This window comes from Notechis scutatus, chromosome 3, assembly GCF_049901735.1.
Source record: "Notechis scutatus isolate UNSWTSFEM ecotype Mainland chromosome 3, rNotScu1.2, whole genome shotgun sequence".
In the NCBI taxonomy this organism is placed as follows: domain Eukaryota; kingdom Metazoa; phylum Chordata; class Lepidosauria; order Squamata; family Elapidae; genus Notechis; species Notechis scutatus.
Window position 1 is genome coordinate 3,306,205 of NC_142011.1, and position 10,656 is coordinate 3,316,860.

At 52.0% G+C, this 10,656-nt stretch overlaps 1 protein-coding gene across 3 annotated transcripts in view; it reads left to right on the top strand.

Annotated features, from left to right (window-relative positions):
- The window catches only part of BCL2L1 (BCL2 like 1), a 65,764-nt gene that overhangs the window by 5,150 nt on the left and 49,958 nt on the right, over positions 1–10,656 (top strand). The window contains exons 1-2 of one of the 3 annotated variants that reach the window (XM_087962399.1): positions 683–707; positions 3,264–3,951. In XM_087962399.1, coding sequence (XP_087818525.1) covers positions 3,385–3,951 — 567 coding nt within the window. In that variant the 5' untranslated portion in view covers positions 683–707; positions 3,264–3,384. Of the gene's footprint in view, positions 1–682; positions 708–2,155; positions 2,299–3,263; positions 3,952–10,656 lie in introns of those variants that run through there. The other 2 variants (XM_087962400.1, XM_087962398.1) reach the window with 2 other exon arrangements.

A 10,656-nucleotide genomic window follows, 5' to 3' on the forward strand; every position in this document is an offset into this window, starting at 1 on the left:
CCAGTCTCTTCTTAAAAAACCCCCAGTGGTGGAGCACCCACAACTTCTGGTGTCAAGCAGTTCCTCTGGTTAATTGTCTTCACTGTTGGGAAGTTTCTCCTTAATTCCAAATTGCTTCTCTCCTTGATTAGTTTCCATCCATTGTTTCTTGTCCTGCCCTTCTGGTGCTTTGAAGAATAGTTTGACTCCCCCTCTTTCTTTGTGGCAGCCCCTCAAATATTGGAAGGCTGCTATCAAGTCCCCCCTAATTCTTCTCTTCTTTTGACTAACCATAGCCAAATTCTGCAATTCTTCTTCATATGTTTTAATCTCCAGGCCTTTAATCCTCCCGGTTGCTCTTCTCTGCACTTTTTTCCCCCCAAAGCCTCCACGCCTTTGTTGTTGTTGTTGTTGTTGTTGTTGTTAACGCGGCCACCCAAACTTTGCAAAAGGGAGGCAACGCTCACCTGGTTTTGCAACTTCGGCCGATCCTTGACACTTGCAAAACCTGGGTGGGGATGGAGCGGCTTACGCGCTGGGAGGAGCGGGGGGGCAGGCGGGGCGGGACTCCCCGGGTAGGCGGGCAATTGGATGACAAGGAGGATCAGCCAGTGCCTGGAACGCTCTGCCTGCCGCCTCCTCCTCCTCCTCCGCATTCTCACATTTGCTCCGCTGCGCACAGCTCCCTCTGTTTGAAGCCAACTAAGTGCTGCTCCTTTTCCAGGGTGGTGAGTACCATGCATACGTACGCGTTTACCCTTTGAGAGCCCGCCTGGCCAGCCCGTCGGGAAGTCTTGGAAGGGGTTTTTGCAAAAACCAGGAAGCCACGGATGAGGGTAGCTGGTGTGTTTTCTTTTCTTTTTTTTTCCTCCATAGCCATTCCCGGGGAGGTTGGTGTCTGCAGCCAGGACGGGACGGGACGGGGGCTCCATGCGTTGCCTGTCCCTCTCCCGCCCACCACATCCCCTCGTTTCTCTCGATCCCTTTGCCCCGTATTTTTAACTTCACACCCAAAGTTTTGCTTTTCTGGGTTGCCACGCAGCAGCCGGGAAGGGGGGCTGGGGGGAGGCTGCGAGGCAGTTGGGAAGTGGGAAGTTGGGCTGCCCTTGGTCAGGAATGGCGTGGGGTCTCCCACTTGGGAGGAGGGGGTTGGACTAGATGACCCGTAAGGTCCCTTCCAACTCTTGATTCTCTGTTATTAGCTGGGGAGAGAGCTCGAAGCTGCCCGGGGAAACCTTGCAGGCTTGCAACCGAGTGGGTGTGCTTGGGAGGCATTTGAGGGGCTGCCCCAAAGAAGAGTGGGGGGCGGGTTTAACCAAGGAGAGGAGCAACCTGGAATTCAGGAGAAACTTCCTTGGAGGTTTTTAAGAAGGGACAGGACAGTCGCTTGGCACAGGTTCCCCTGCGTCAGTGGGGCGGGGGCCTGGGGCTGGATTGGAAGACCTCCAAGGTCTCTTCCAGCTTATTTCTACTCTGTTCCAAGGACCAGGGGTGACACGAGAGCAGCGCTCCAGCCCTTTGAGAGGCTGCCACAAACAAACACAACCCAAAGCCCCAGAAGGCAGGACAGGATATAACGGGTGGAAACTAACCAAGGACATTAAAAGAGAATTTTTTTTTTTTCTGACAGCGAGGCCAATTAATCAGCGGAATGACTTCCCTCCGGAAGCTGTGGGTGCTCCCATCCCTGGAGGTTTTTAAGGAGAGACCGGACAGCCACTAGCGTGGAATGGTCCAGGGTCTCTCCTGCTTGGGCAGAGGGGTTGGACTAGACCACCTCCAAGGTTCCCTCGCAGCTTTGTTCGGATTGATTGGGCTCGAAAGCCGCTGTTCATCCACCTCCCTCACTTCGGAAACCTTTCCTGGCCTGTTTGTCCTCCCCCCCATCCGCCCCCCCAACCTTGATCTGCCTCTTGGGAACCCGCTCCGTGATGGAAAGGAGGATCATAGTTCAGCCCTGGTCCCCCGTTGGTGGCCGGAAGCCTTTGTCTCTTTAAAAAAAGAAAAGAAAAGAAAAAGAAACCCCAGCTAGCAAGCAAGCCAGCCACTCTCAAGAACCAGGAAGTGCTTTGATCCCAGGGAGGAGGGCGGGAGGGAGGGGAGACGGGGGTGGGTGGGTGGGTGGGAGGAGGAGAGGCAGGGGGCGTGAAGAGGGAGGGGTCTCCATGCTTTACTGCTGCAGCAGACCCGCAGCACTCCATCAAAGTGGCAAAAGGGAAGCCTCCTGGGTTCACCTCCCGTCGCTCGCTCGCTCGCTCACCAGCCTGGCAGGCTGCAGCATTTGCACGCTGCCGGTCGCAGCTGGTTCGGCGCCAGGAGGTGGGTCGGAGGGGAGGCACGGGGCCTGGCCGGGTGACGAGGATCTGGTTCCCATTAGGGACCCTCTGGGGAGGGGGGGGGGTGTGTGGAATCGGTAGCTGGGGTTGGGTTGCTGGGCGGCCCCTGACAGGAGGAGAGGGAGAGGGAGAGAGGAGAAGAGAGAGAAGGAGAAAGTGGGGAGAGAGAAAAGGAGGGAGGGAGAGAGAGAGAAAAGGGAGGGAGGGAGAGGGAGAGAGAAAAGGGAGAGGGGGAGAGAAAAGGGAGAGGGGGAGAGAAAAGGGAGGGAGGGAGCAAAGGGAGAGGGAGAGAAAATTGAGGGAGAGGGAGAAAAGGGGAGGGAGAGAGAAAAGGGAGAGGGAGAGAAAAGAGGGAGAGAGAAAAGGGAGTGGGGGAGAGAAAAGGAGGGAGGGAGGGAGAAAAGGGAGAGGGAGAGAAAATTGAGGGAGAGGGAGAAAAGGGAGAGGGAGAGAGAAAGGGAGTGGGGAGAGAAAAGGGGGAGGGAGAGAGAAAAGGAGGGAGAGAAAATTGAGGGAGAGGGAGAGAAAATGGGAGGGAGAGAAAAAGGGAGAGGGAGAGAAAATTGAGGGAGAGGGAGAGAAAATTGAGGGAGAGGGAGAGAAAAGGGGAGGGAGAGAGAAAAGGGAGGGAGAGAAAATTGAGGGAGAGGGAAAGAAAGGGGAGAGAGAAAGGGAGAGAAAAAGAGGGAGAGGGAGAGAGAGAAAGAGGAGGGAGGGAGAGGGAGAAAAGAGGAGGGAGAGAAGGCAGGGATTGCTGCTTGCAAATGCATGAGCCTCCTGGGGGGCCAGCTAAGTCCTCCCCCCACCCGCCCATTACTGCTACTGGCCCCGGAGGGCACCGAGTCCGCAGCCGGTCCTTTTAACACTTTCCTCTTTCTTCCTTTTTCTTCCTTTTTTCTTCTTTCTTTCTTCCCCCTTTGCTTTCTCTCCTCCGCTGCCCCTGCGAAGTTTCCGCGCCCGGCGCTGGGATGGCTATGCCCAAAGCGGAAGGGCGCCACGTCCTCCAACGGTAAGCAGGACGGCTGGGGCTGCAGACCATGGACTCACTGAGACGGGCAGAGGTGTGAAAATGTCGAGCGGCAACCGGTCCCTGGTGGTGGACTTCATTGCCTACAAGCTGGCGCAGCGGGGCCACAGCTGGCGCGAGATTGAGGGGGACGGCGAGGAGCGGACGGAGCTGTCCGGCGAGATGGGCGGCGGCGGCGGCAGCGGTGTCCTGAACGGCGGGAGCCCCTCCTGGCACCCCAGCCCCAGCCCGGTGGTCAACGGGGCAGCCAGCATCCACCCGGCTCTGCTGGAAGAGCTGAGCGACGGCCCCCAGGAGGCGGTGAGGCAGACGCTGCGGGAAGCCGGGGACGAGTTCGAACTGCGCTACCGGCGGGCCTTTAGCGACCTGACCTCGCAGCTCCACATCACCCTGGGCACGGCTTACCAGAGCTTCGAGCAGGTGGTGAACGAACTTTTCCGGGACGGGGTGAACTGGGGGCGGATTGTGGCCTTTTTCTCCTTCGGAGGGGCCCTGTGCGTGGAGAGCGTCGACAAGGAAATGCGGGGCCTGGTGGGAAGGATCGCCACCTGGATGGCCACGTACCTGACGGAGCACCTGGACCCCTGGATTCAAGACAACGGAGGCTGGGTAAGTCTTTGGCTAAACTTGCAGGGTGGTAGAGGTCTCCAGCCTTGGGCCCTTTTTAAAGCCTGGAGGACTTCAATTCCCAGAATCCCCCAGCCAGCAAAGCTTTGTGGACTTCCAACTCCCAGAATTGACAAGAGAACTAAAATAAATAAAATAAAAAAAACAGAGATTGCAGAGAAAGGGATGACAAGAGACTAAGCAAAGCCCGCTGGGGAATTCTGGGCGTTGAAGTCCACCAGGCTTAAAAGGGGCCAAGGTTTGAGACCCCCCTGGGCGGTGATGGGTGGAGATGGGGGGCGGAGGGTGTCAAAGGGGAGCCCCCTTCCCTTTCCCTGTCAGATCCACCTGTGCTGTTAACAGGTAGTCCTCGACTTCCAACCGTTCGTTGAATGGCAAAAAAAAACCCCATGACTTATGACTGTTTTTCATCCTTTCCATGGTCACGTGATCCGAATTTCAGGCGCTTGGCAACCGGCTTGCATTTACGACGGCCGCGGCGTCCTGTCGGAGGAGGGAGAAGGGAGGGGGCAGCGGTCACGTGATTCCCCCCTATCGCGACCTGACCAGCCAGGGAACCCGGATTCACTTAAGAACCGCGTGGCTCTAACTTTTAACCGCTTGCAGTGAGCGACTGCAGGCAAGCATATCTGTAAAAAGGGAGGAAAACTCACTTCAAACCCAAGGTTTCGCTGAGCGACGGGAAGCTGGGGCTCCGTTGGCGGTCATAACTCGAGGGCTACCTGGATTTCTGCCGGCGGGGGTGGGCTGGGGGTCGCGGGGGTGTTGCCGCACGTAGAGGCCGCTATTTCTTGTGGCCACGGAAAGGGGGGCCACTTACCTGTCGTCGTGGCTCCTCCTCCTTTCTGGGAATTCCTGCCTTTCTCTCCCCCCAAAAAAAGAGAGTCTTCAGCCTTTGGGGTAAAACCCTCCGTCTGGCATTTCTGTTGGGGGGATGCAGGAAGGGCGTGTGGGGTTGAGGGGGGGACACACCCCCTGGGCCGCTTAGCGTTCAAGGAGCTTCCCTCACCTGCCTTCCGTGCCAGAATTCAAATGTGGGAGGGGCTATCTTGCTGTAGCACCGCCCCCCCTCCTCCTGGGAATCTTGTCCCACTGGAGCCAGGATCAAAGGCGCGACGGCTGCCTGGTCTTGTTTGACTTGGCACAACCGCGGCGGCGGCGGCAGCAAAGAGGGAAACTGAGGTTGGATCTCCGGTGAAGGTCACGGCTGACCTTGAGAGTTGAACTTTGCTTTGGGGCCAATATAAGAGGACAATTTTTTTTGGAGCTTGGGGTTGAACGGGGGCTCCCTTGAGTTTGGGGGTTGTCTTGCGGACGTCTCATGACCCAACTAGGGAACATCATCAGCGCTAGAAGGGGGAGGAGGCGGAAGAAGAGGAGGACTGTGGGGTCCTGGGTGCTCTCTCTGAGCTTGGTTGTCTTCTTCCAGACCTTTCATGACCCAACTAGGGAACTTCATCAGTGCTAGAAGGGAGGGGAGAGGAGGAGAAGGAAGGAAGGAAGGAAGGAAGGAGAAAGAAAGAAAGAAAGAGAGAGAGAAAGAGAGAGAGAGAAGAAAGAAAGAAAGAAAGAAGGAAAGAAGGAAGGAAGGAAGGAAGGAAGGAAGGAAGGAAAAGAAAGAAAGAAAGAAAGAAAGAAAGAAAGAAAGAAAGAAAGAAAGAAAGAAAGAAAGAAAGAAAGAAAGAAAGAAAGAAAGAAAGAAAGAACAGACTGTGGGGTCCTGGGTGCTCTCTCTGAGCTTGGTTGTCTTCTTCCAGACCTTTCATGACCCAACTAGGGAACATCATCAGCACTAGAAGGGAATGGGATTGCGGAGAAGGAGAACTTCATCAGTGCTAGAAAGGAGCAGGGTTTGCTGAGAGGAGGAGAAGGAGGTGGTTGAGGAAGAGGAGGAAGAGGGAGAAAGAAGAAGTGGGCTTTTGGGGGTCCTTGGTGGCTTTCTTGCAGACCTTTCATGACCCAACTAGGGAACCTCATCAGTGCTCTTGTCTGGTAAACCACCTTGGTTTGTGATGCCAACCCTTGGTTGTTCCTGGAGCATCAGGGCTGTGAAGTTTGCATGTTGGCTTGGAGATGGATGCTCTCAGGGACTTGAGGTTCCTTCCTCCCCGGGGGGTTGGGGGGTGGGATGCCACTTCCCCTTCCTTAGAAGGAGGTCCGCTGTGTGTTGGCAGCTCCAGCGAGTAAGTCCTGGATAGTCCGCTTGCAGATACCGCAGAGGTCCTGGGGTTGAATCACATCCTGGGAGTCTCGTGCATCACTCGGCTACGTGCCAGCTATGTCATCCTCAATCTCAGCCCCTTGCAGGCCGGCGGGACTTCAACTCCCAGCATTCCCCGAGCCAGTGTGCTACAACCTTTTTTTTTTTTTTTTCGTGTCTCCGGGCCAATATTGTTGCCAAGTTTCAAGCGTGTTGTGCAGGTGTGTTCGGTGGAGTGACAGACCCTGGCCCCGCCTTCCTTGCTCGCAAGAGCTCAACCCTCTCTAAGCCCGGGGGCTCCCCAACCTTGGCCGCTTCAAGACTGGTGGACTTCAACTCCCAGAATTCCCCAGCCAGCCAGCCAGCCACAGCAACAGGAAGTCTAAAGCACTGACTGAGGGATTCTGGGAGCTGAAGTCCACCGGTCTTAAAAGCGGCCAAGGTTGGAGACCCCCCTGCTCTAGCCCAGGGTTTCTCAACGCTGGCCACTGGGAGAGGGGTGGGCTTCCAACTCCCAGGAGTCTTCAGCCAGCCCCATAGTTGTAAATGGAGGGCTGCCTGGAATGCAGGATGCAGGTAGGGGATTCCTTGGGGTGGGGGAAGAGGAAGATGTCAAGGCTGGACCAAGAGAAAGAGGTGAGAGGTAGCAGGAGCTTCTGGGGAAGGGTGGAGGGCGGGGGGGTCAGGAATGCCTGGCATGCAGCTGTCCCAGCAACACAGCCTGGGGTGTGTCTAGCCAAACAAATCTGACCAGTTCTTTCCTCCTCCTGGATCACCTGGTAGGGAGGGAGGGCAAGGCCCCTTTTGGGCTTTCTTCCTTTCCTTTCCTTCCTTCCTTCCTTCCTTCCTTCCTTCCTTCCTTCCTTTCCTTCCTTCCTTCCTTCCTTCCTTCCTTCCTTCCTTCCTTTTCTTTCCTTTCCTTTCCTTTCCTTTCCTTTCCTTTTTCCTTCTTTCCTTCCTTCCTTTCTTCTTTTTCTTCTTCCTTCCTTTTTCTTCTTTCCTTCTTTATTTTCTTTCTTTCCTTTCCTTCCTTCCTTCGTTTTCCTTCCTTCCTTTCCTTCTTTTTCCTTCTTTCCTTCCTTCTTTTCTTCCTTCCTTTCTTCCTTTTTCTTCCTTCCTTTTCCTTCTTTCCTTCTTTCTTCTTTCTTTCCTTTCCTTCCTTCCTTCGTTCCTTCCTTCCTTTCTTTCCTTCCTTTTTCTTCTTTCCTTCTTTCTTTTTTTCTTCGTTCCTTCCTTCTTTCCTTTCCTTCTTTTCTTCTTCCTTCCTTCCTTCTTTTCCTTTCCTTTCCTTTCTTATTTTTCCTTCTTTCCTTCCTTTCTTTTTCTTCCTTCCTTTTTCTTCTTTCCTTCTTTCTTTTCTTTCTTTCCCTTCCTTCCTTTCCTTTCCTTTCCTTCTTATTTTCCTTCTTTCCTTCCTTCCTTCCTTCTTTCTTCCTCCCTTTCTTCCGTTCTTTTTCTTCCTTCCTTCCTTTTTCTTCTTTCCTTCTTTCTTTTCTTTCTTTCCTTTCCTTCCTTCGTTCCTTTCTTTCTTTCCTTCTTCTTCCTTCCTTTTTCTTCTTTCCTTCTTTCTTTTTTTTTTCTCGTTCCTTCCTTCTTTCCTTTCCTTCTTTTCTTCTTCCTCCTCCCCTTCCTTCCTTCTTTTGTTTTCTTCTTTTTCTTTCTTTCTTTCTTTCTTTCTTTCTTTCTTTCTTTCTTTCTTTCTCTCTCTCTCTCCTCTCTGGTTCTTCACCTGCCACCCCCACCCACCCGCCAATTCGCCCTAACCCTCAGCTTCCGAGATTAATCCTAGACCCAGTGGAGATTTCCACGGTCGCTGGGGTGACGATGGAGCCCGTCTCCTGGAGACCAAGGCGATAATGTAATCTGATTTTGTCAAAGAACTCCCTGGGGGGATTTAGATTAGATTGCGGATGGAAAGTCACCGGCCCTTGCGTGTCCAGGGGGAGTGGAGAGGGGGGGGAAAAACACAAACAGAATACAGAATAGCAGGGTTGGATGGGACCCTGGAGGTCTTCTAGTCCAACCCCTTGCTCAGACACAAGACCCTGCACCAGTCCAGACAAATGGCTGTCCAGTCTCTTCTTAAAAACCTCCAGGAATGGAGCATTCACAACTTCTGGTGGGAAGCAGTTCCACTGGTTAATTGTTCTCATCGTTAGGAAGTTTCTCCTTATTTCCAGGTTGCTTCTCGCCTTCATAAGTTTCCATCCATTGTTTCTTGTCTTGCCTTCTGGTGCGGTAGCCCCTGAGATATTGGAAGACTTCTATCATATCTCTCCCTCTCTCTCTCTCTCTCTCTCTCTCTCTCTCTCTCTCTCACACACACACACACACACACACACACACAACACACAGAGAGAAGAAGAAGGAAGGAAGGAGAAAGGAAGGAAGACACACACACACAAAACACACAGAAGGAAGGAAGGAAGGAAGGAAGGAGAAAGGGAAGGAAGAAGAGAGAAGAGAGAAAGGAAGGAAAAGGAAGGAAAAGAAAAAGGAGGAGGAAGGAAGGAAGGAGAAAGGAAGGAAGAAGTGAAAGGAAAAGAAAGAAAAGAAAGAGGGAGGAAGGAAGGAAGGAAAGAAGGAAGGAAAGAAGGAAGAAGAGAGAGAAAGGAAGGAAATGGAAGGAAAAGAAAAAGAAAAGAGGGAGGAAGGAAGGAAGGAAGGAAGGAAGGAAGGAAGGAAGGAAGGAAGCTGGCGAGGGAATCCTGGGAATTGAAGTGCACCCCTCTAAATCCTGAGGCGGAGAGAAGTCTGGCTCAGGAGCTGCATCCTGCAAGGCTCCCATCTTGGAAATTTGCTCATTATTCTGAATCTTCAAAGCACAATGGAGTTGGAGAAGGAAAACAGGGCAGCAGCCTGGGTGAGGAATTGCACAGCCCGGTATCCAAAGGCTGACGTCAAGAAACATGGCTTCATTTCACAACTCCTGTGCAATTCTAGAATTTTTTTTACTCAACTCTTTTAAAATAAATAAAAAAATAAATAAATAAATAACAACACTTAACAAGTAAACACTGAACATGAGAAGAACAGGAGGGTTAAGGAGCCCTCCTAAAGTCGGAGGCGTCTCCCACCCCAACAGGGGTACAGGGACTACCCCAACCAAGTCACACACTTCTCAGGGGCCAAGCGCAATAGGTCTTCCTTGGGTTTTTTTCCTCCGAAAAAGAGAAAATTGTTGTGACTGCCCGCGTTGTTGAATGCGTAAGGAATGGTTTAGAACAAAATGTACAAATGTTTAACGCAGTTTAGACAATAAATTGTCTGCTTCGAGAACACCCAGCATATAACATTGTACTTTTATGGAGTCACAAGTGGAGGCATCTATTTTTAGTATTTAAAAAATTGGTAGGGAAGGTCTTAAGGTGAACTCAGTTTCCTGGCATTTCTTTTCGTTTCCTTTCTTTTCCTTTTTTTTTCTGTCTTCTTTTTTCTGTCTAATTTCACTTTTCTTTCTTTCCCTTTCTTTTTCTCACTTCCTTTTTTTTTTTTCTCTTTCTTTCTCACCTATATTATTTTTATATAAGTAACACAGCTAATATTCCTTCCACCTCCTACTTTTCCTAAACAACAACTCTGTAAGGTGGGTTGAGCTGAGAGTGACAGACTCCAAGTCACCCAGCCAGCTTTCATGCCTAAGGTGAGACTAGAACTCACTTTCTCCTGGTGATTGGTCCAAAGTCATCCAATGGCTTTCATGGTTAAGGCAGGACTAGAACTCACTTTCTCCTGGTGATTGGCCCAAAGTCACCCAGTTGGCTTTCATGGTTAAGGCGGGACTAGAACTCACTTTCTCCTGGTGATTGGTTCAAAGTCATCCAATTGGCTTTGATGGTTAAGGTGGGACTAGAACTCACCATCTCCTGGTGATTGGCCCAAAGTCACCCAGTTGGCTTTCATGGTTAAGGCGGGACTAGAACTCACTTTCTCCTGGTGATTGGTCCAAAGTCATCCAATGGCTTTCATGGTTAAGGCGGGACTAGAACTCACTTTATCCTGGTGATTGGCCCAAAGTCACCCAGTTGGCTTTCATGGTTAAGGTGGGACTAGAACTCACTTTCTCCTGGTGATTGGTCCAAAGTCATCCAATGGCTTTCATGGTTAAGGCAGGACTAGAACTCACTTTCTCCTGGTGATTGGCCCAAAGTCACCCAGTTGGCTTTCATGGTTAAGGCGGGACTAGAACTCACCATCTCCTGGTGATTGGCCCAAAGTCACCCAGCCCACCTTCAAGCCTAAGGCAGGACTAGAACTCGCTGTCTCCTGGTTTCTAGCCTTAACTCCTGACTCTTGGCAGTGGGGTCAAAGTATGTCACCGCTTCCATTTTGGATGCCCCACTTGAGCCTGAAGCAGCATTGCTGTATAGAAGTCTCCCCTCCAAGGTGTAACCAGGCAAAACCCTGCTTAGCCTCAGTGCCCATATCCGGTCAGTGAAACCAGCATTCGGCCTTCAGACCCCGAAGTACATCTATCTACATGGAGG